Raw genomic sequence first — 25,618 nt, 5'->3', positions numbered from 1 at the left:
TCTGTTTTTCTTCTGGTCATCTGTGATTTGCCTGCATGAGCTTCACCCTGGCTGTGGTGGAGGGGGAGAAAGGGGGGCAGGGGGGGATTTCCCAGATGATGCAGTACCCAGATCTGACACTACAAGGCAGTGTTGTAAATCTATACTGACAGCACATCATTAGTGTTTCTCTCTGCGTCAGGTAGTATGCAATTGGGGGTATACATTGAGAAAAATAAATAAATCAGGTTTTCACAAATTTCCACTGTGAGTGATCTCGAATCTTAGCCTGCACAGTCTCTGTTTTTCTGTGTTACCCCTCAGCCCCTCCAACAAACTCCCTCCCCCCTCTCTGTGGGAATTGTCAGTAGAAACAGGTCAGCATCACTCAGGAATGCCCTTTTTGTCTGAGATCTCTCTTGGCTGCCATGCTGAAGGAGAAAAAAGAAAGACCTTGGGTGGGCAAGGAGGTATAGAGAGGCTCAGGAATATCCTTAAAAACCTTGTATCCTGGTTGTAGAGCTGAGGGGAAAGGCTAATTTGTTGTCTAGGGCCAGAGGGAGGATGAAAATGATAATGGATGTAGGGGAGGCAATAACAGGGAAGTGCAGAGGTAGAAGGACACAGCCCCTGACTCTCTGACTCAGTGAGTCAGTGGACAGTGGGCAAAGCCAGGGGCAGCACACAGTGGAACGGACAGACATAACTGTTTACGTGTGTTATTGTTAGATGACGTGAGTGTTTAAGGTTTGATTACTGGAGTTGCTGTCTCGTCTTTGTCTTAGATACTGAAGTTTAGAAATGGGAAGGGGACGGTGGTGGGTCAGGGGTGTAAATATTGTGTATGTGTATGTGTGAGGAGGATATCCACTGTGCTGTTGAGATAGATAGATGTACAGTAGTAGATAGAGAGATAGACAAGTTCTTTGCAAAGCTATTTAAGCTTGGTCAAGTTTCATGAAGATAAATTCCAAGTCCTGCCATAAATTCTCGGTTGGATTGAGTTCTGCACTCTGACATCGTTGTTTTGAAACCATTCCTGTGTAGCTTTGGTTTTTATGTTTGGGGTCGTTGCACCGCTGAAAAAATAAATCTCCAGAGTCACAGCTGTCATGCCAACTGGATTCTCTGGATTTGCTTGCATGACCCTTCCAGGGGCTGGTGCAGAGAAGCATCCCTACATCATGATGTTGTCACCACCACACTCAAAGGTGGGAAATGTGCATTTCTGCACATATGCATTGTTTGGCTTGCACATTTTATACTTCTGTGCCAAAAAGTTCAGTTTAGGTGTTATGTAACTAACCAGGGAATCTTGTGGTCAAATTTGAGGTTTTAAAAAAAAAAAAAAAAAAACACTATCCTATCATGGGGTTTTCTTTTTTCTGTCATGCACATTGCACAAAATTGTGTAAACGAAAAATGTCACAATTACACAGTTCAAAAATCTATCTAAACAAATCATTATTTCCCCAATTATCTGTCAATTCAAAAGGAAGCAGAAAGGAACTGCCTGAGGCATGTTGACATATTTATGACATAAATGCTTTCTAACTATTGTTAATCTGATATAGACAGCCATAAAGAAAAAACGCTTCATGCTCCCAGTGTGTAAAGTTTGGATCGGTCTAAGCATCATTCATTTTTTCTTTCTTTCTTTTTTTTTTTTTTTTTTTACAACATTTGCCAGAAATCTGCTGGAAGCTGTTTGAAAACACACACATAGCCTACACTCACTTTGGGACCATGCAGCCTATTTCGCCCCTCGGCTTATTGGAAAAACTGATAAAAAAAAAAAGAAAAAAAAGTTTGTAGCTTCACATTTCTCAGGCTATCACCCTAACAGGGGTCTAATATTGATTTATGTAAAGGGGTTTCGGGAGAAATCTGCATGCAGGTGATGCATGCTGAGAGTCTGCTCATTAGATCTACGCCCCGGTGCACGTTTAACTGTGGATATCCTGTGCATGGTCAGTACGGATGACGCTCGAGCAGCTACTGTGGGGAGTGCGCGCTCATAATCTCTGCAAAATTATTAGTGGGGGGGCTGGAAGGGGGTGGGGGTTGTCTTTTGGGGGTGTCGGAGCGGGTCCCATGAATTGGGGATGGCGCTGTGTACAGTGTGAGCGAGTTAGCAGCCAAAGTTTGGAGAGCGCAGGCAGGAAAGTTTGCCGGAGAGGCGACCCGTGATCTCAGCTCCTCTGTCATATTACCTACGGAGTTTCCAGTGCTAACACGCGGACTACAGACTTCAAACAACAGGGACTTGTGAGCTGTTTCCTGGATGTTTCGGTGTTTTTTTTTTCTTTTCTCCCCGCTGTTGGAAGAGAACAGTTAACGGGCTGTTGCCTTCGCTGCACGCTGTCGTTTCAATGGACTATACCGTCTATCTTATCATTCAGTGAGTAACTTGCTCTCAAATTGATTGCATGATTTCCTGACCTGCAGATAAGTGTGGACCATGAGCGTGACTTCACTGTTGACGTTATGCCATGTAGCCTTGTAGTGGGTGTTTAAAAACAATGAACTCCCCCCGTGACAAGGAACTGACACCCTTATCTCGGAAACACCGTCTCATGGCTGCAGCTATGCCCGGTGAGGACAGCCCATTGCCCGGTAACACTTCCAGGAGTGATCGGAATGGATTGGGGGGACTTGTTCATTGTTTTATATGTGGAAGCGGAGTCACACCAGGGAAGGAATTAAGGTTACAAGTGACATATCAAAAAGAGAGGCTTCCCTTTTTCCCGTTTCTACAAAACCAGGAGCCAGCCCCGGGTGCGTGTGAAGTGAGCCCGGATGGACATGCGCTGGTGTGCGCTGTGTGCCACTGTTTTCTGACGGAGCAGTGGAACTCCTTCGAGCGTAGCCGGACGCCCATTGAGAAGCGCATGTACTGGCTGAAACGGCCCTACCAGTGCGACTCTCGGAGGGTCCCACAGGAGTGGAACATCTCGTATGATCTGGAGAGGAGGATCAGTGTCGGCAGCCAGAACTACGACGGGGGCGCAGACTCGGATTTCTCCTCTTTTTCTGACAACGAGAACATATCAGACCAGGAGATGGATCTAGTCGACAGAGCCGGTGTGGGCAAAGACAAGTGCCTGAGAGCATCTGGCAAATCGCCGAGAGACAGTGGCAGGAAAAACAATGTCATCAGTGTTAAAAACAGCCCAGATTCACAGCGGGCGGTCCGCTACCCGGTGGGTGTTTATGGGGCGCTGAGATCGCCAAAAGCAGAGAGTGTTCTGCCGGCGAGGCGCGGTGCTAAATTTATGAATAATGTCTGTCAATCATCAGAATCTCTGGCAAAGCCCCAAGAGAGATTCCCTCAGCGATGCTATGACAGTCCTCTCTCTGACACACCTGTGCAAGACAACGGGGTCATTATGCGCAACAGGCGATGGCTGGAGGACGGGAATGTCAGACACGCGGAGCCGCGTCAGATCCAGCGTGTTGCCGACAGCAGCTGTGCGCCGTCCAGACATCCATCGCTGCTGTACCGAGGAGTAGGCGAGGATCACACACACAACTCTGCTGTCACCACTAAATGTAGCAGAGCCGTTCCCAGGGAGAATGACTCTGACAACTCTGATGAAGATGAGATTAACATTACAAGCGATGATGACAGGGACATGTATGACAGCAAACCAGGCCCAACAACTCAGTTCAGACCTGCCAGAGACCTTTCAGCAAGAAAGAATGCCCAGACGCACGGCGCTACGGATGGTAGGCCAGAGGAGTGTGTGTGCTATATCTGTGGCACTGGGCTGAGACACGATGGGCGGTTTAAAGTCAGTGTTCAGAAACAAGAGAGGGCCCAGGGCGAGCCCTTCTTTCCCTTCCTGTGGCTTCACTCCCCTCCCCGCGGTGCGGTGCCTATCAGTCTGGCAGGTACAACCCTGGTTTGTGGCAGCTGCCACAACTCCCTCATGCAGCAGTGGCAGAGTTTCCAGCTTGCCGATGTACCTGTCCTCCAGCGCCTCTATGTTGTCCCCCTCAACCAGACCACCAGTGCTGTCCGTCCTCCCCAGCTTACTCCCCAGGAGGGAAAACCCCCAGCGCAGATGGAGTGCGCACCTGAACCCAAGACTGCCCAGGAGGCCTGTTTCCTCTGCGGTCAGGAGTGTGGAGGAGATATGAGAGTAGCATATGCACAGGCTGGTGTTGGCAAATCCCGCGGTGTGATGTATTTTCCCTTTATCAACATGTTGCCTTGCCCACCTAACGCCCAGGGGGTGAGTAATGGCCGTATACACTGCTGCCAGCAGTGCCATTTAATCCTGGAGGACATCTGGAGCGCATATCGACTCAGTCTCAGCGAAGAGCTCATCACCTCTGTCAGCTCCTTCCTGGTCAGGTACCATGCTGCCATGGCCATCGAGGGGTCCGGACCATCCCATTCCCAGACCGGTGTGACCTCTCGCCCCGGCGGCTCCATGGCGGTGTGTTACCTGTGTGGAGCTGAGCTGTGTGCGGGCGGAGAGTACCAGCTGCATGTAAACCCACCTGGACGTTGCGGGGAGAGGGAGCCTTTCTTCCCTTTTCTCACTGTCCATCCTCCTGCTCCCCGTGCCAAACCAGTTGATGCTACAGGCCTGGTGTCAGCTTGTAACCTCTGCTATCATGACCTGCACGCCCAGTGGGCCCTGCACGAGAGCAGGAGCCTGGGGGGTCCCTCCACCCCTTCTACCTCTAGTCTACCCAGTGCCAACCCGCAGCCTCCCAGCTCCCCCTGGGCCCGGCAGTACAGCTGTGAGGCTTTTGTTTGTTTCTTCTGCAGGCAGGAGCAGCGCAGGCAAGGTAGGCTTTGTGCTGTTACGGTGGCCAGGTTACCTGTGTTCCTGTACGCCCCTCGCAGCACACGCACACTCCTGGTGGACGATGGGAGGAAGCTGGTGATCGGCTCATGTGTGGAATGTAAAGCCATGGTGCAGGTGGGACAGAGAATGCAGCAGGACAGGGATCGGCTGCGACATGGAGCATCGGATGGGGAGACTAAAGAACCAGAATCAGCCTCACCTCAGTCCAGACATAAGGTAAGACAAAAAAAAAACTGCCTTACATTACACAACCGTATTCTTCTTTATTTCTAGTGCTTTTCATCTTGACCGAGTGACTTCTTGAATCTTGTGAAAATGACAGTCATCTGTCATTCTAGTACTTCAGGTCCTCAGGGCTGAGCAGACTGTGTTTGCCCTAATACGACCTCTGAGTCACGTGGCAAGGGAAGAGTTTTACATATTCAAGGGGTGGAAGCATACGCAGCTTGGATGAACAATGATGAGACAAACATTTTCATCAAAACTCACTTCTATAAACACCAGAGGAAAACTATGGGGATCTGAAGGCCAAGGCCAGCCCTGTGTTTGCTATGTGCATGTGTGTGTGTGTGTGAGTGTGTTTATTTGAGCAAGCATGACTGAGTGTGTCTCAGCCAGTGCCGAACAGTTTGTTTTGCTTTGAGCATGTTGAGGATCTTGAGGAGTATTTCCAAGGAAGTTAGTATTTCTACCGTATAAATTGTAACACAGATGCAAAACGGAATACCAACCTGGTGTATAGACCAAACTTCTTCTAAAAGCTTCAGCTGCATCAACACCAGGGCTCCAAAAACATCCCACAGGAATTTGGTTTAAAAGTGTTCAATTTAAATCTCTTTATACTGAGCAATCATTTCAGTATTGTAATGAAGATTGCACTGGCCAAGTCCTCTTTTGAAATATTCAGGAAAACCTCACCACTTCTGGACATATTGTTTGTCGAAATCAGTTTTATTTACATACAGGGCAAAAGCACAAATGTCTATCAGCGAGGCGATGACAGGATCCAATTATAGCTTCTCTAATACTGTCATGCTACTCAAAACCATGAGCGTATGTCTGATTTCACTGTGAAAGCAAAAAAACAACTTAAGGGAATGTGTAAAAATCAAATTTCATTAGGACTGGTCAAAAGTTCCTCGCATCTAATATGAAATTAGGTTACCTCTGCACAAGTGTGGAGCACGGAGTGCTGCTGCTAAGGAAGTGAAAGTGCTGTGACCTTCATCATGTTTAAATGGTCCAGGTAGCCTCACATACATTTTTAGTTGGTCGAACATTCACTAACTGATTGTTGTAGATATATTTAGTGAATAAAAATGTAGTTAGTGTCATTAAAACATCGATTTATGCATTTGTAATAAGTTTTCATTGATAACTGATCCTTGTTGATGTCATGAGTCACTGACATCCCTGAAGGCAAGAGGCAAAGGGGACAATCTGCCTCCCCCTCCATCCCCACACTCGTCATGCAAAGACATTGTGGCTCCAATTCTTCCCATATTTGGCTAATTTGGGAGTGATGTGTGTTTGGCTCCCGAGACTTTGCACACTGCAACAACAACTGTGTCATGTGTTTTATTATTGTAACGATCTCTATCCATATTCATAACAAAATACAGTGTTAATGTTGTGATAAGTGATTTCGATGAGTGAAGATGCTTGCATAGGTGGTCCACATGGGCTGGCTCAGGGAACAGGGAACATATGCACGTTTCCCTCTGAGGAGAGTTCGTCCTCTCATTGTTCACTTTCTTGCCTGTTTCTTGCTTTCCTCTGTCCCCTAGGGACCCCCCCGCCTCCCACCTCCCACCTCCCGCAAGTCCTCTCTGAACAACACAGACATAAAATTTATCTCCTGCAGTGAAGTTGATAGCAGAACTCTGCTTTTCCGCATGATCAATAGCAGAGGGTGCAAGCTTGTAGTGGGGAGGCTGTATGGAAGATGAGTGCAGGGCAAATAAGGATGCCGATGTGTTAATGATGGGCTGAGGAGCTTTTAGACAGCCTGCTGGCTTTGTGAGCAGATCTGAACGGCGCTCTCATGCAAACAGACACTGACTGTCCGAGCATGCAGGACACGTGAAGAACATCTGTGGATGCCATTCACACTCAGCAATCTCAATATGTTGCACACTCACACCAGCTGTCTGAAGCTGTCCACCTAATTCTCTGTCCCATACAGAAGTGTTTGGAATAACGCTGTTGTTGTGACTGATCGCCAAATTTAAGTCTTTATTATTTGTCTGAGGCGAGTCTCGGATGAGCTCATCGCTGTCATATGTGAGGGGCTACTCCTGATATAGAGTATAATTATGGGACCAGCTTTATAGGGTGGGTGAGAGAGAGAGAGAGAGAGAGAGAGGGGGTGTCGGTGCAGACAGGGTTTCGGGTGATCGTTTTGGACTGGGAGTGTTGCAGGTGGCATGGCCAGTTTTGGCTTCAGTGAGGCAGTGACCTCACAGCTGAGAAAGTGCCAGTGTGTGTTTCTGTGGGGAAGGGGAGTTGTGAAAGAGTTGTGGGGGAACAGGTGCTTTGTCCTCTAGTGTCGTGCTATACACTTGAGAAGATCTGTCATCGCTGGGGTTTGGGGCTGTGCCCATCTGGTTCCCCTTAGTGCTTTGTGTGTCTGGTGGAGGAGGCTGTACAAAGATGTACACATTCCCACATAGACTATTCTATTCTATTCTATTCTATTCTATTCTATTCTATTCTATTCTATTCTAGATTTCCATGTTGCACAGCAGCATACAGTTCCAGGTGCATGTCTATAATCCAGTGACATAATTAAAGGTCCGGTGTGTAATATTTGTCAAGGTTTATTGGCAAAATCTGAATACTACCAATGAATATATTTGTATAAGTGTATGATCGCTATAAAATAAAATCTGTTTGGTTTTCATAGCCTTATAATTCTTCTTTTATATATGTATAGCAAGGGTCTTGCTTAGAGAGTGTCGCCATCTTGCAACGCCATGTTTGTACGAAATGGAAAATCCAGCCAACCAGAGAGCGTGTTTCAAGAGGTTCACGTTCATAGATTATTATAGAATGAGAATGCTAGATGTCACTGTTTTCCCCTCATTTTACACACTGGACCTTTTTATTTAAAAAGCCAAGACACATCACACATGAATCTGGAATTGCAGCTAGGATGAGTGCTCTGTTTGTACTCAATTTCCTTGCTGTTGTGTAAATAATATGATACATGAATGTTCATTCTGAAGAGTGAAAACCATGGATGATGCTGTGCTATGCATTTTTCCCTGCATGGTGCGGTGGGAATTAGAACAAGAAATCAGATCTGCCACAGGACACTCTAGTAGCTGTTAAATGTAACACACACACACACACACACACACACAAACATGTGTGGTTATCGTGTTCTCTGTTCTGCTGCCGTGTGTTTAATTAGTATGTTGGACATGACCTTTGACAGGTGTTTAAGTATAGACCAGCAGTCAGCGTCTGGGGAGGAGCAGACGGTCAGCAGATCCTTCACTTGCACTCTCTTGGTAAAACAGATGTCTGCTGATCTGTTGTTGTCGATTCATTCAAACTATTGCAGGCATGTAGATTTGTTGTTTATGATACAGTTTTAGTCATGTGGCTGCTTGATGAGGTGGCAGCAGGATAATACACTCGGATGCACTTGAAGACGTGGAAGTAGTTTGCCTCAACTCCAGCTGCATCATGTATCAGGATGACTTCCAAAGTTCTCATCTTTTCAGCACATATTCTCTTTGCCTCCATTATCCCCTATTGAAGACCCATATTAGCTTCAGATACAATGAAGTAGGAGTCTTATTGGAATCATGTAAGGAGGGGATCTCTTATTCCTTTCACGGCCGCAGTACAGTAATGATAACAGCCACTAAGAACTCTTCCCTGTGAAAGTATGGGCATGTACATCTTCAGGTGAAAAAATGTGAGCCAATACTTGTAGGGAAGACTATGCAATTAATGAATACTCTGTGGAGTAGTCTGCATTTGAAGATAAAATACATATTTGAGTATAGGTAGAGTAAGGCACGGCTGTGTGGAGGAATGAATTCATTTCAATTAACCTGTATCCTCTGTGGTTCTGCACTGGATTAGTTAAAGATCAAGCAAAGTAACATCTGAGGAAACAAGGTTACACTTTTTTCAAACCTCTTCCTAAATTAATTATAATATTTATAGCAACTGTATGTGATTTTTTTAAAGATACATTTTTGGAAGCAATATCTGAGCTGAACGTCACCAGCTTATCTTCACTGCCAAGAAGAAGACAGAAAATCTCTGTGCACAGGATGGAAGAGCAATGTTGATATCACATATGTCAATTTTAAAATGTTAATTTAAAAAAAGTGACACACTTGTACAAAGCAGGAAAAAAAACACGACGAGGAGATGACGAATACTGAGATGTTTAATCCCCAAGGAAACACTAATATCAGTTATGTGTTTCTTACACCGATTAGATGCCAGTGCTGCATAACACTGTGATTGTAAGGTTTGTGGTTGAAGTTTAAAGTTAATCCCACAGTCTCCCAATGCTTCCTCTGCTTGTATAAGGACTGAAACAGCAAATAAATCAATCATTAGTCAAGCTTTACAAAGATAAATACGACATAATTGCGCGTAGATACAGAGCACACAAACAAAGTAAGCCTCTCTTAATCATACACACTCATGTGTATACAGATGTGTGCATAATGGTGTATGTGTGTGTGTCTGTATCCACACATGGATGTTTATCTTTGTATGGTGGTCTGCTGAGTGACTGTTTTGAGTGGATGATTATTGTTGACCTGTTAGAAGAGCAGAGACGGGTGCTGTGTGTGTGTGTGTGTATTCGCTGTGGCGTTACTGTAATTGTGCATGTGTGCATATTGTGTGGTCGTTTAAAAGATAGAAAGACTGTGTTTTCTGTGCACGGCCCATATCCTGGAAAGGAGGTATTTGCTGTCACAGGAAAAACATGCCGGCATCCTGACAGTGTCGCCAAGGAAGATTTATAACGTAGTGAAAGGGCAAAATTACACATCAAATGTGGATGGGAAGTTGTAAGGGAGACGACAAAAATTATCCTGAGTGAATTACTGGAAGAAGAAAAAGGAGAGAAAAGATGGGTGGTAGGCTGAGAGAAGGTGAGGGGGTTAATGGGATTTAAATTGCAGCCAGAGGAAAACAGAAAAAAGTCCCATTCTCATCAATTCATCATAGAGGGAAATATTACAGGAGAGAGCTTTTTTTTTTTTTTTTACCCAGAAAGGGGATTCTATTAAGAGTGTGATAATTTGAGACATGTGGGGTGGTGTGGTCATAACATATGGTGTGAGCTGTCCTTGTGCGTGCCTGTTTGTATGTGTGTGTGTGCTTTCAGTCAAAATTGCGTGTATCCTGTAAAGTTCCTGCAGCTGTGCTTCTCTGTTCTCCCAGCGGTGGAGCCTGACAGACAGCCTCGCGTTTCACGGGGAATCCTGTGGTATCTGAGGGGCTTAATTTCAAAGCTGCTGGAGGTGGGTTTTGATTTAACACTCAGAGCTTTAATCACCCTCTTCACGCCAGCATCCCTCGGCGCTCACTTTCGCCCATATCTGAATGGAGTGATCAGATCCTGTGTGGAGTAAATGTGATGGAGGTGTTCCAATGTTTCATGCTTTGTTTTCTCCCTTCATATCTCAGCCATGCAAAGACTTAATACAAGCCTTGCCCTGATAGTTTGAGGGACACCACAACACCCCGGGGCTGTCCCTTGGTTCTCTGCTTTACCTCGAACCTGCTGCATGTTGTCTGTCGTGGCTGGTGTTTGACACCACAGGTCTTGACCCTCGTACTCTTTGTAATGTCGGAGATGGTGTTTGAGCTTGTTTGAAAAAGGAGAATCCTTTTGATGTAGTGGCTTCATTTCAGTGCTTGCATACAGTACATACATAGAGTTCACTCAGTGCCCATGCATGTTCACTATGCATATTTGTAATGGGTGTATTAAGAGAACTCGATATAGGCCTCCACGATAGCTTCCATTCATTCCACTGGCTCTCTCTGCTACTGCGTCGTACTGTCTTCTGCACACCAGTTTCAGTTTCTGTGACCTGAGAGAGAGAAATCAATCGTTTTTACAGCAAGGTGTTGGCCACTGATAAACTGACAGCAATATAGTTCCATATTGAGGTCTTTGGTGAAGTATAATAAATGGACCTTAATCAAGATGGCGCAGATTCATTAGAATGAAAAACATTCACTGAGTGTGTAAATTTGTTGCCTAAGTCTTCAAATAGGGATGATTCTACACAAAGAGAGATCTGTGTGGGAAATGATGTTTGATGGTCTTTTCAGTTGCAGGGCAGTGCCACAGTTGACAACTGGCTCAGACTGGCAGGGAGGCTCTGTGGTTGGTCCTTTTCCAATTCTGTTAGTAGGTTACATGACATGTGGACATGGGGCAAGACATAATTAAATGGTGTGATGTGTGATTTAAACCACTATTACATAAACTGGCTTAAGCAACATTATGAAATGTTGTAAGTCCCCCCCACAAGGACTTGGTTTGGTCCAATTGCCTGAGCCCTGTGGTTCAGTACTGCAACTAAAGAACCCACTACCAGCCACAGAAGAAACGTCTGAACTGTTGTGACACTTATGTACTTTATGTGTACATTTTTGAAAGTGTAATCAACAAAAATCAATAAATGTACTTAGGTAGTTGTGAACATGGCTTACTGCTATTAGCAGCAAAGCTTCAGACATTTACAGTTCAAGAAAACACATTTTTTAATAAGTTGTATGATTATTAGGAGATTGACATGAGACCTTACTTAGGTATTTATCTTATCATATGATTTTGTCATTAAGTCACGCCGATTCCATTTTTATGTATTTTGCTCTGAGAGGAAATGCGAGCAGTGACTGTCAAAGAGCAGGGGTCTGGCAGAGACTGAGAACACTGTCAGGTGAGAGTTTGTTATGTAAGTTACAATGCAATGGGGAACCTTCAGGAGTTTACACAAATATTAAAGGTTAGAGGTTCCTATGCTACTAATTTGTCATCCCTGCCTATATTTGGTTAAGTATTATCCCAAAAGGCACAGGTTCTCTCCTGGTAATTGACTTACTGTAGGTTGGCAGTCCATCTGGATCAACAAACGCCAAACAGGATCATAACTGCCACTTTAATGTCAAAATTCCCTGGCAGGCGATTGACAAGAGGAAGCAGTGGAGTGCCAGAGATGGAAGGAGAGAGTGATTGAAACAAGCAGTGTCAGAAGTTTCCTCACATCCTGTGTTGGTACAGGGAGGGATGTCAGTGAGTGCAAAGCGTGAATGACGATGTGGTAGCTCACTAATATGTGACAGTATATCAGCATCGCACTGCTGCTTTTAGGTTGTGTTTTTGTTTCCTTAAGTATGTATCTTTGAAAGTCTTTGATGTCACTGGGGGAGGCAGGGAGGCTGGGAAAGAAGCCTGGGTTTGGGGGCTCATGTGAGCGCAGACTTCCAAGCTAGTTTGTTGCTGAGCGATGGAGACGTACTGACCTTTTAACCCTGCAGAGCCAAAGAGAGGGAGAGGGGATATTGATATGGGCTCAGCACTCAGGGGTCAGCAAAGGTGATATGTCATATTAGAGGGAACGATTCTGTATAGGATTTTGATGCACCTGTTAAGCTTTGTGACCTTCAGTATTATATGTACATGCAACCCACATAGATTACAAGTTTGTGTTGTGTGTAGGGCATGTCCTGTGTCTTTAAATACTAAATTGTTTGGGGAAGGTTCATTATCGACATAGATAGCCTTCATAATCAATACCCTTAATTGTGCCCAGTAGACTTTCCTCTATAAAATCATACTGTCCAAATCTAGTTGACTGGATGGTGTGAAAAATGTAACAGAGTGGGCAATGTCGCTGTAACCAAATGAAACTCTGGACCATGCTGTGAACTGCTTCAAAATGTTTTCGCCGGTGCCAATCTGGCATCAGAATATGTGTATGCAATCAGCCAGTAAACTGTGTGTGAACTATTAAGCTGTGCTCCTGTGAGAACTGAGTCATTTGAATCAGAGTGCAGTGTCAGTGTGTGTTTGTGTGTGTGTCTGTGTGATGTGTCCTATCGTCAGAGTCCTAAATGGGATTTGTCTACTGGAGATGGGACCTTCACTGCTTCTTCTTCTCTGTGCCATGACATTTTAGCCTTTGTCATCTTTTATTTTCCCTCCCTCATTTTTCACTTGTTCCTGCACGTAACATTAAGAAACAACCAAAGACAATAACCATTATTATATAGATCAGATATGTGTGTGTTACATGCAATTAGATTTACCATTTATCATATAGGGAGAAAAAAGTAATGTGCCAAAAGTCACATGTCAATCAACACCTCAACTATATCTATGTTAATGGCGTTAAGATATGTTTAACATTAACCTAAATGAGACCATCTGTGATTTTAAACATAGGTCTGTTTATGGATCTTGGAGAGCAGGACTGCTCAAAAGAAGAAAAAAAAGCATGAAGCTTATTTATTAAATAAAGGTCCACTATAAGTTTGATAGGGATAGGGATGTTTAAAAAATGTCATCATGATGCATCATGATTAGAACAACCAAATTGCCAGCAAATTATTATGGACACTGTGTTGCAGTAAATAGCAGAAACTTTATGGCAACTGTGGCAGATAAAACCATTAAAAAAAGTTCTCAGAAACTACTGTAGCAATGCACTTTTTGGTAAAGACAAGATATCTTTGGGCCAGTCCACATACCTGAGGTTTGTATGGACATTTCTAATACCGTACATCTGCTTTGTTGCAAATTCTGCTGTGTTGTTATCCTGGGGCCTGGCATGGTGTGGCAAGATGCCAATGTGGAAGAGTGGTGATGCTGTTGTGCTGCACTGCCCTGGAGTCTGGGTTTTACAGTAGTAAACCTGGACTGACTGTGGTAATTATAGAGGACAGAGTATAATGTAACTATAGCTCAGCCTTCTCTGCCAGCTGCTCTTTGGCCATAACACACACTCACCCGCAGTCACATATAAAATGCGCACATTCACAGACATGCACTTGCACACACACACATAGAGAGAGTGCAGCCTTGATTGTCATTTACATACAGAACAGCTGCAAGCGTGTGTGAGTGTGTATGTTTGTGCACATGTGTGTCTGCCAGGTGGTTGGGAGCACTGGCAGGTGTTTGCTCTTGTGCTGGCAAATGCAGCTGGATTGTGCCACAGCTGTGTGTGTGCGTGTGTGTGTGTAAGTGTGTTTGTGTGTGTGGTTCTGCACCTGGACACAGCTGGAGTGTGTGGCAGCACAGTAGCTAATAGCAGACCCATTTCCTTGCCAGAGATTTAACATGTAACTTATGTTCTCAGTTGACTGGATATTATTCATTGCTATTAAATGCTACTCATTAGTCTTGCTTTTCTATACCTCCCAAGTATTTCTGAGGATCTGTACGAACGTGATCCCTCGTTCTTTGGCTCTTTCTCCTCATCTCCCACTTTGTTTCACTTTGCACATGCATCCCCCTCTTGTTCACCTTGTGTTCTGCTGATACTTCTAATGGGGTGAGGAGAGGGAAGACTCTCACCTTGCTGTCAGGACAACTGGGGAGTGGGGATGTCAGATGGAGCCAAAATAGCCCCCTGTAGTGGACTAAATATACTACACACCCTCCTACGCTCTGCAAACACACACAACCAGCCAGTCACTAGATAGCTTCACCGTCTTCCCGTCAGCCAACCAGAGGAGAGATAATGATTAGCATTAGTGGTGATCTTCTCCAAGCTTATTTTGGCCGAAGAAGACATTCCATCCTTGGTGTCACTGACTCCTCCTAAGTCCCGGCTCCCGACACCCTCCACTCTCACCCCCACATATGCCATCCAGCCACCTGGTCTCTTGCGTACTCAGCTTGTCCTGCCAGCTCCGGGACAGCTGGGGAAGACAGACACAGAGGGGGAGTTTTGGACAGAGCCTCCCATGAAGCTAGAGACTGTGATACCTCTGGAAGAATGCAGTTCAGACTATACAGTAGTGCTGACACATGTAGTGTTATGTGGTCTCCAAATTGTGTGCTAAAAGCAGACCTTAAGGTCATGAAGACAATGGCGGAGTTTATGACATGTGCTCGTTGCTGACATATACTTTATACGAGAAGTATTAGGTAATTCCTGTTTGGACACAGTTGTCTCTATGTGTGTAAAAGGTTAACATTTGCCCCCATGGTTAAGCTTTAGTTTGTGTTGTGTACCAGTTGCTGTGATCCAGAGTGCCATGCAAGCAAAGAAAGGTTACCTAAACGCCAGCCAGGTCACGTCAATTTCAATAGAGATGTTCGCGCTGGCCAAACTGTGAGTGGACACGCACATAAACATAAACGTAAATACACATGCATGAGCACACCACACACAAATGCACAGACAGAGTCAGTCATGCTGGGACTTTGTGAATAGTTTCCATGGGTGAGAGTCTCCCACATTGACATGACCGTCCTATGAGTCAGAAATAAATTGTTACAGTTTCTCCATCTGTGTCACAGATAGATACCACAGATACTTCCCGAAGGCCTGTCATTATTTATTTGTTACTTTTTGCCTGTTATCCCTTTCAAGTATGCTTTTTGCACGGTTGAAATGTTATTAATATTGATTTCATGTGGCCGTTTACCACTGCTGGTTATGACTGTGACTTATTGAAAGCATGTCGACCCTAATCCGAGGCTATGAGGCTATAGCAGTATGCTAACACATGACTTTTCCAGCTTGGTCAGTGGCATTTCCCACATGACCAGATGTTGTGTGTACGATGTGGACCAGTCGACGGTGAAAGTGGTGAGCCACCAGAGGAGATTTAACCTCTTGCAAATGATCTCCAAACTCCTTAGGGTAAAATTGCACTGTCACTGACTGTAGAGTAACACAGTGTAATATCAAGGTTTGTTGGCAAGTTTAAAGACAGGATATGTCTTTACCAGATCCATAACGTATAGTATTAAAAATGACAACAAAGTTTCATGTTAGAGGACCTTTTTCTGTGGATTATGAAGAGAAGAATAAGTTAAAATCCACTGCTTCCTTCCGGAATATAAAATTCTTAAGTTGTTATTAAAGCCCACAGAGGCCGAGAGGTTCTAGATGTTTTTATGTTCTTCTCTTCTACGGGGGGCTGTAAAAATAGCACTTGGCTCGAGTTAGGTGTCAGAGGTCTTCTCCTCTCTCCCCTCTTTCCTTTTCTTCTCCTAGCTCAGTCTTCTGTCCATCTCTCTCCTTCTCTCCCCTGTCCCCCCATCACCTCAGTCCTCCTCTTTACCCCTCCCCTCCCCTCCCCTCCTCATCCTCTCTCCCTGTTTTTTCCTTTTCTCCCCTCTTTTCCCCTCTCATCTCCCCCCTCCTCTTCATCTCTCCCTGTGGTATTAGCGGGGCCACATGTTGCTGGCCTCTCCTGGTGGTGTGAGCCCCATGGCAGGCCGTGGCTCCAGGCTGACGCGTAGCTCGGTGTGTATGTGTGTGTGTGTGGATGACAGGGAGTCTGTAATGTGTGCTTACATGCCTAGGAGTGAATGTGTGTGTGTGTGTGTGTGTGTGTGTGTGTGTGTGTGTGTGTGTGTGTGTGTGTGTGTGTGTGTGTGTGTGTGTGTGTGTGTGTGTGTGCGTGTGTGTGAGTCCGCTAACACAGTAACCTGATAGTGGTGCGGCTGAGCAGCACAGAGCGGAGCAGTGCTGTGATTTATCCCGCGGGCTCAGCAGATGGCTGCAACAGGAGTTTGTTTAAGTTTGCTTCAGAGCCGGGCAAGCAGCCAGGAGCATAGAAAGGGCCTGCCAGAAAAATGTTCACTGACTCTGGATGCCTAACCACACTACTCCCCCTCTCTTCTCCCTTATGCCTTCCCCTAACCCCTCACAGTCCCCTCAGTCCAACACACACACATACACACACACATGCTCACATGCTCTTGCAGACTTTCTGTCGCTACTCTCCTTTTACCCCTCTCTAATTTCTCTCTTTCCTCCCATCTGCTACACACACACACACACACACACACACACACATACACTTACACACACATACACAGAGGTTGTGCATGCTTCTCTGTTCTGTTGGCAACATCCTTGATGCAGACATGATCTCACACCTCAGGAGGGGGCATTAAAGACCGTCCATTGTGGTGGGGGTCTTCTGAACATAACCATATGACCGAACGCTTTGCTGCCTCTCATTCTGGAAAAGAGAGGGATTTCTGCTGCATTAACACTCACAGAGACGTAGAGTCCAGTTGGGTTTTGATGTGGGTGATTTACCTTTCCCTCGCTCGCTTCAATTTAAGCTCCGGGTCCCTGTTTGCGAAGGTGATGACAAGTCCTGTCACATCATTTCAGGTCACTCAGGTGATAACTCTTGACCTCCTTCTCCACTCATCAGTCTTGCTTTGTCTGCCTTATCTCTCCGTGCTCCATTTCATGTCTTTTCCTCCTCTCCATGTCTTCCTGTAGACACAGAGTTCAGCTACAGAAAAGTTACTGTCCACATTTAAATGGGGCAGCAGACATCAAAGCAGGCAGGCAGACAGACAGACAGACAGACAGACAGACAGACAGACAGACAGACAGACAGACAGACAGACAGACAGACAGACAGACAGACAGACAGACAGACAGACACTGTGTTGCCAGTGAGTATTGAGGCTGGGAAGTTTTTTTTTGGAACTATATATAATCTGGTACAGAAGTTTGATTTACTGCTGGAAACTTTAAATCATCAATTTTCTTTGCACTTCATCAACCTCAAAAAAACAAAACAAAGAATGTTAGATGTTGCCCTGTCTCCTCTGTATTGTTTTAATGCACTGTTCTGAGAAATGTGAAATCATATGTTTGTATCAACCTTTACGTATCTGAGTAATTCTCAGATATTCCTAAAAAAAACCCACCCATACAGTGATTTATACTGCATCAGCTGCATTAGTTTCACATCAGAATAGTGCTTATGTGTGCACATACATATGTATGTAGAATATCCTCCCTTTTTCCTTTCTTATTTTCTGTGTTTCTCATTTAAGAAACCTTTTTCATTTCATGTTTTAATATCTTGTTACTCTTCTCTGTGGACCTATTTATTAAGATACTCCCATCCTCCAGTTCAGCCATGCTTACATCCAGCAGCTCTATTAACTAACAGGTGTGTATTCAATCACTGTTGCTGCTGTAGTTTCTCGTTTCTTTCTCACCCTGACTTCTTAGTCAGTAATACTTTCAGTATTATCTGAGGAAGAAGAAAGAAGGTCAGTATTATGGACCTCAGCTGTGCAGTCGCATAATCCATACATAAACTCTGGAAGGAGGAAACATCCTCTTGTGTGTATGTATGTTTGACTAATTGTAGAGGTTGTCAGGACCATTGTGCTTTGGCACAGATCTTTATTTCCTCTAAAGCAGCATTAGTCATTCTTACTGCCTGTTGTGCCTCGAGGTCAGAGATACACAGCTCAGTGTTATCTGAGTTGTGTAAGACTGAAGGAGTTTGTTAAGGATATGAGTGATATGTCTGAGCTCCTGGAGATATCACATGGATACATAACTATTATCAGCTTTCATCCAAGACTTGTTGGTCATGATGATACAATAGTCTTTGTAGTTTTTTGTATTTCCAAATACCGGAAGATCCACTATTGTTTAAATCAGAGCAGAATCCCCTCAGCCAGAAAAGGTCAAAGTGTTGAGATTCCAGCTTTGGTTTTTACCCTAAAACAATCACCAGGAGCTGGTAAAGATGTTACAGTAGGACGCATCAATAATAGCAGGCTGTAAACTAGTAATTTCAAGATGTTGGTATGCTATGGTGTCTTCAAGTTACAAAAACAAAAAAACTGGAAAGTAGTCAGTTTCAGTGTAACCCGCTTGTGATACTTTAGTATGTGGGACTGATCGGGGGCTGGTGATGGGTATGTAGAATAGCTGGGAACAACTGATTAAAACAAATTAATTTCTACTGGCTCATTATAATCAGTTTGAATTCAATAGTGAGTTATCAAATCTCCTACTGTCTACAGTTTGTTAAAATGACAAGCATCTACAACTTTAGAGAGACAAAACATCTAACACATGCTTCTTTTGTGGAGGTTCCTATAGTAACAGGAGCTCAGTTCATTTATTTGAAATGCAACCACAATCAACACTTACTGTTCCTGTGATATTAGTGGAGACCGTTTGGTATGACACCTTTCTATACACACTTCACACTTATTTTTTGGGGGGGTGGGTCTTCAAATGCAAACAAGGTGCATACCAAACAGAAAGAACTAAAACAAGAGCGAGATAAGGAGGAGAGAATTCTTTATTAGGCTTCATATCTGCCTGCAGCTTTGCCCCGTGATACCCTGGGAGGAGAGGAAGTGAGTGGGTCGTAGGTCAGTTAGCTTAGCCACCCACTAATGAATATTAATCTGTCAAGGTTACCCTCAGTTGACACAAATGTGCCAGAATCTGCCTGAATTATAGCCTGGAGTGTGCTTGTGTCCACTCATTGCCTTCATATGCATATTAAAGACAGAGTGGATGTTAGAATTATCAGAGTTATTTCATCCTAGCATCCTTCACTGATGTCACAGCACTTTCACCAGGAATCAAAGAGGGTTTCTAAAATATTTCAACTACATGGATTTTTCATATTTTTTTGATTCCATCAGCTTTTCAGTTAAACTGCTTCCAAATTTAATTTCACAGCATGAAGGTCTAAGCCACCTCCGCACTGCAAGGAATAAAATGTCCTGAAGTCTTTAATTTACTTATTTATTATTTTGTTGGCTTAAACTAGTAAAACACTAGCATATGAAAGCACCAGCTCATACAATCCCCACCATGTGCAAGTCTTTAGTTATAGAATATAAATTAAATGCAGGCTGCAAAATAAAATGCAATGCACATGACCTCATGTGTTTTCATTGGTAGCTACTATGGTTCTGGTTAAAATATGTAAAGCATGCCACTTTCTTTTAATATAATGTAGAATTATGGCTGTATCCAAAGGTAATTAGCCTGCTAACTTAATGATCTCTCGGTTTCACGACTTTCATTTGCACCTTTAATTCTATGTAAATTGCAGGTGCTCCCATAATAGTGTCATAAAGCACATAAAGAGGACTAAATACAGACTAAACACAGTCATCACACCAGGCACCCATCCTGTGCAAAGGGATCAACAGTCTATTTCATGAAGGTGTTTTGTGCTAATTTGTTCGATATTACATTTGCTGTAATATCGAACAAATTAGCACAACTGAAACCAACTGGAACCAATGTAGGTGTGTTTAAGGTATTACCTGTGTTAAATCCTCCTTGCATGTAGCTATGAAAACATCTGAACTGTAATAGTAATTCCAGTCAGATATCTTATCCTTTTATAAGCCCATTACTTGATCTGTGAGATTCATCAGCAATCCTAGCAGTGGTTTACCATACATGTTTTTTTTTAACAAGAATAAAATTGTGTCATCTTTGATCTCACATCCAATGAGTCTCAATTGCAGTCCACAGGGAACGCAACTGGATACGCAAAAACATGTGGTTCTGTGTGGACTGTGGATCCTTAAGGGGAATGACATTCATAAGATATTATAACCCATGTCCTCACTGTTCTGTGTATATGATAATAATGTGTGTTTGGATGGGGCCAGATGTTTTTTTCTGTTTTTTTTATCCACCTGTTGGATTGCCCAAGGAGGGCAGTAAGCACAGCAATTTCTACAAACCAGAGCCCCAGACAGACTGACGCTGGCCGAGCAGCGATCCGACGCTGTTTGACTTCCACTCAATATGGAACATGTGTCCTCAGTGTTGGATTGATAGCAGGCTTTGGATGGGTTCCCACACTACGCAGACCCACAGGTGTCAGAGTTGTTCAGTATTGTGCGTAAGCTTGTGATTGTGTGACAAAGGCAGGGTGAGCTAAGCTTTCATGTTTGTTTTGCACACACATGAGAGGAGCACCGTGAGTGCCGGAGCATCTTGAGTGCGAGTATCTGTCAGCGTGTGTCGATCAAAGCCGTCTTTCTCTTTTTGTTTTCCTGTACTTGGCTGAGTCGGTGTGTATGGAGTCTGAGCTGCTTTTATGGAGTGTTGCTGAGGCGGTCAGTGGCCTGAGTCTGCCTGCACGGCTGTGGTCCTGTTGGATCTCTGTGATAGGCTGTTAAGGTGACTGACAGCTCTGCTTTACAAGCTGCTATACATCAACCCGTGGACCTGCTGCGACTGTGGGAACACAGACTCATTTGTGTTTGAGTATGTGTGCGCATGGGTGTGTGTGTATGTGTGTGTGTATGTGTGCGTATGAGCGTAGTGGGGGTCAGCATGGAGCAGAAACAGGGCCTGTCGCTGAACGATAAGGCCTGCTGACCTTGTAACCTGTAGCTCGCTGTGACGAGGTCATCTCAAATTACACCTAGCCAAATGTTCCCTGTCTGCGAGCATTAAAACAGGAAGGTCTAACCTCTGGAACAGAAACCTTTTTCTAGTCCGTTGATGGATGATGGTCTTCTGTCCAACCTTATGTTCAACAAACACAGACAAATGGACAAACACTCTCTCATGGGCACATGGTGTTGGCCTGGGAATCAGAGGGTCCTCATGATATCACACTATGATAACAGTGGTGCAGATAACGGTGCATGTTCTTCTATAAGTTAAAAAAACACCCCATCACATTCTGTATAGGTTTATAGAAAACAGAAATGTACAGTGCAGTTTACAGCAGCATTAAACGGAGGCAACAGCCACATGCCAGATGTCTGCAGGAAAGACAGGAAACACCTCTGCCCAAATAAAACCACAGGCCACACTGGGGCACAGTTGATCAGCTGTATGTCTTAACATGTAACATAATATATTGCAGTATTGATGTTTTGTCTCACCACCAACCTAGAACACCAGCCAGACATCAAATTCCCACATAGTTTCTTTGGTTAAAAAAAAAAATCAATAAATGAAAATGAAGTTAAAAAAAAAAAAAACTGAATTAATCCTGCACTTCCTGCATCATTCATTAAGAACAGACTAATCATGTGTATAACCTGGTGTGTGTGTGGATGAGAGCAGAGCTCCTGTGTGTGGTATCGCGTGGCCCAGCCCTGAGGTAAATATTTGAGGACTGCAGGCACCATTAGGAGAGGGTCTGTCTTTGATGGGCTGATTTTCGTGTGAGGCCGTGGATGACGTCAACTTTCCCTCAGAGAAAGAGGGAGGCTGTGTGCGTGAGTGTGCGCGTGTGTGTGTGTGTGTGTGTGTGTGTGCTTAGCACAGTGAGTATGTGCACAAAATAGCAACATTATTTTCATTCAGAACAGAGCTAACTAAACTAGTGATCTTGAGTGTGAGTTTGTTTGCGTGTGTCCCTGTGTTTATTAGAAGTTAAATTACTGTGCACTTTGCTTGTGACATCCCTTCAATCACTTTTCCTCCACTGTGGCACCTGGATTCTGCCCAGTTACAGGCATCCAGATGCTTCACTATACCAGAAGCACGAGAAGGTTTCTTTTGCTCTCAACAGTTTTATACCTGGACATTGTTTGGACTGAGTTTAACTGTGATTTTATTCCTGAATCCCCAGAACAATTGGCGGTTGCAGAACCTTCACCCAAGCTGACAAAGCTTTCCAGTCCCATTCTTGATCTTTCTGTTCCTTTCTTAGTTTCTCCCTCCTTTATTCTCATTCTTAATTTTAAATCTTCTCCTTCCTCCTCCTCCTCCTACCCCTCATCATTCTTCACCTCCTCTGTCTCTTTCAGCGCAGAGCAGGCCAATCTTTTCTGGCGCCGGTGACGCTTCTTTATTTTTCCCTCTGGAGGAGTCAGATTTATTGGTCCAATGTTTATTTTTATAACAAATTTTAGTTTTTCATTACGTGTGCATCAACAATAGCAGAGTGGCTCTTTTAAGGTTGATTGTTAAAAGGTAGTCAGTGGCGTGAACCGCACAGCAGGAGAACTAGTACAAAGCATGTTTTTATAGGTGTGTGTCTGTGTGTGTGTGTGTGTGTGTGTGCTTGTGTGCACGTGCACTTGCATGTGTGTGTGCTGGTGCACAATCCAAGCACAGATGTTCTGAAAGGCCCCAGTTTTTAGGCAGCAGTTCTCCCTCTTCCCTTGCAGAAAAAGGGAAGTGTCTAATAAAAGGTGGGTGTATGAGACACGGGGTGAGTCATACACACACGCACAGAGAGAGAGAGAGAGAGGGAGAGAGAACTGGCCTCTCTCAATCTCCCAGAGCTTGTGAGAGAGAGAGAGAGAGAGAGAGAGAGAGCAAGTGAGTGAGAGAGCGAGGCAGGAAGCAGGGAGGGAGGCTGTGCCAAGCTGGAGCTGAATTCCTGCCAAGAGTCTACTTGTTTGCTCGTCTGGCTGGAGCCAGAGGCTGACCTTATTAGCTAGGAGGGCAGCCGTCTTATTAAAACACATCTGGCGCTCAGGGAGCCCAAATAGTCCTCATATTGTCTTCCTGCTTGCTCCTGACCTTGCGTTACCTAGCAGGAATGCTGACAAGGGCTTCACGCATCTGTTGAGAGTTTCACCAGGGTCTTTCTCCCCCCTGCTTCCCTCTCTCCTCCCCTCCCTTCCACTCTCGCTGTCTTTGCTGGCGCCTGCACGGTAGCTCTGTGGGACCTATTTTTCTTCCCCCCACCCCACCACCCCCCTTTTCCCTTTCCACACACCACCACTAAACACCGCCACCACTTTTCAGCCTAGCGTCCTGGTACCCCCCATGGAGAGAGTTTTTTTTCCAAGCGGCCTGCTGTGTATGGATGTCACAAGACCAGAGTTGTGGGACTTGGTACAGCTACCTCTGAAATTAATCAAATCTCAATACAATAGTGATACCCAGTAAAAAACCAACAACAGTAACAGTAATGATGGGCGTCTTTGTGTTGTGAGCACAGAGTTTAGCAGCACGTTATGAGCTGTCACTGTGTTAGATCATGACATCCCTATCACTGTGTCCATACAAATATTACTGTGTATTTGTTTTATGGGGGACTGCAACCTGGTCCTGTTTAAATAGCTCTTTGCTGGTTATTTAAAAGTGTGAATGGTGCCATGTCCTGGGGCTGCTCGCTGCACTTTGTTGTCAGTTTAGAGAGTGGGACTGTTTTTTTTTTATAGTATGTTCAGTTTCTTACAAGAGAGGGGCTGTAGGTAGACAGACAGAGGCTCAAGCATGGGAACCAGATCCCAGCAGGCTCCACAATGGATACAGTCTAATCACATGGCGACTGTGCATCGTTTTCACTTTATACACAATGCAAAGGAAGACCTGTGCTGGTTTTTTCACTGTAGGGCCTCTCTCCTTTGTAGAAATTGCTAAGTCGAAGCATATTTTTTGTCGGTGTCAGATGTTCATTGTGAAAGCTCTGCCTTGATGATGCTTGCAGCGAAGGTCTCTAGGTGGACCGCTGCTCACTGGCCTGGAAACAACACTATCATTACCAGACTTAACACCTGTAAGTACCTTTAAGCTGCTGCAGATGGAAGTGAAGTGGTCCACTTTAGACACCACTGTTACAGTCACAGATTTTTCTCCCACACACCTGCAGCAGTTTACTCTCTTCTCCAGTATAAAATCCCCCTGACTTGTTCCATTGTCTATTTGTTGGTCCTGTTCCCAGCTTTGCAGTGTGCTCAGTCTGTATCTGTGGTGTACTGGTAACTGTTCCCTCATCATCCTCTGGTTTGAGATCAGATTTGACTTCAACTCTATACCCCAGATGGCCCCCCTGACCCTGGCCCCATGGCCCCATGGCCCCTTGAGGACACATCAGACCTCCAAAAAGCCCAGCAGATCACTGTCCTCCATCCCCTATACTCCCTGTCTCCTCTCCTCTCCTGGACACGAGGTGGTTGGCCAGTTGATTTTTCTTTTGTGGGTGAGCAGCTGTTGTGAAATTGTGGGAGATTACAAAGTCTTAAAATAGACGAATATGAGTGATATCAGTTTCCATGAGCAAACAATGTGTGTTTACAGTGACAGAATCACAGCCTAGGTACGCCGTGCTCAACATCTGTTTGCTGATGCAGTCTGGACTCACTCATCTTCCATCTCACTCATAACATCAGTCATTCCTCTTCTCTCGCTCTATTCATCCTCTGGACGTTTTCTTTTTATGTGTCGCTGTGTGTGTGTGTGTGTGTGTGCAAAAGCACTGTTTTTGTGCATTGCAGCACATGTGTGGTTTTCTCAGAGCTGATGGGCGCGGGCCCATCAGCTCTCTGTATATCTTCATTTTTTTTCCCTCAGACTAACGCTCTTGTTCCCAGCGTAACACCACAGCAAGTGATGTCATTTGCAAACATGCGTCTGTTCCCTCTGATGATTCACATCTTACAGTCCGCCTTTATCTGCTAAGCCTTTCTCTTGGCTCCACCAGGTGCCACTATGACTCACTTTTTTGCTGTTTGCCTGTGTGTTATTGTCTGATCTCTGATGCAGAACAGAGCAGTCACCACTGGGGATCTGCGTTTAGTTTACACACACACACACACACATGCACACACACGCAACCTTACACAAACACACACATACACACACGCTTGCCTGCTCTCCAACCTTTGTTCACTCATGACCTGTAAAAGCTCTGTCACCAACTGGATGATCTGCTCTGACTGGCTGCCAGCACATTTTGTGTTATAAACATCAATGCTGAAAACTGCAGTGCAGTGAGGGACCTGGGTTTGACACACACACACACACACACACACACACACACACACACACACACACACACACACACACACACACACACACACACACACACACACACACACACACACATGTGCATACACACTTATA

At 44.6% G+C, this 25,618-nt stretch overlaps 1 protein-coding gene across 2 annotated transcripts in view; it reads left to right on the top strand.

Moving 5' to 3' along the window:
- Positions 1 to 1,927: 1,927 nt before the first annotated feature.
- The window catches only part of gse1b (Gse1 coiled-coil protein b), a 166,644-nt gene continuing 142,953 nt past the window's right edge, over positions 1,928 to 25,618 (top strand). Inside the window, exon 1 of one of the 2 annotated variants that reach the window (XM_085762649.1) lies at positions 1,928 to 5,018. In XM_085762649.1, the coding sequence (XP_085618775.1) occupies positions 2,502 to 5,018 (2,517 nt within the window). In that variant the 5' untranslated portion in view covers positions 1,928 to 2,501. The remainder of the gene's footprint in view (positions 5,019 to 25,618) is intronic. The other variant, XM_085762657.1, reaches the window with a different exon arrangement.

Source organism: Trachurus japonicus, chromosome 3, assembly GCF_045865225.1.
Source record: "Trachurus japonicus isolate A0001 chromosome 3, Traja_1.0".
NCBI classification, from domain to species: domain Eukaryota; kingdom Metazoa; phylum Chordata; class Actinopteri; order Carangiformes; family Carangidae; genus Trachurus; species Trachurus japonicus.
This window is presented reverse-complemented; position numbering and strand designations above follow the sequence as displayed.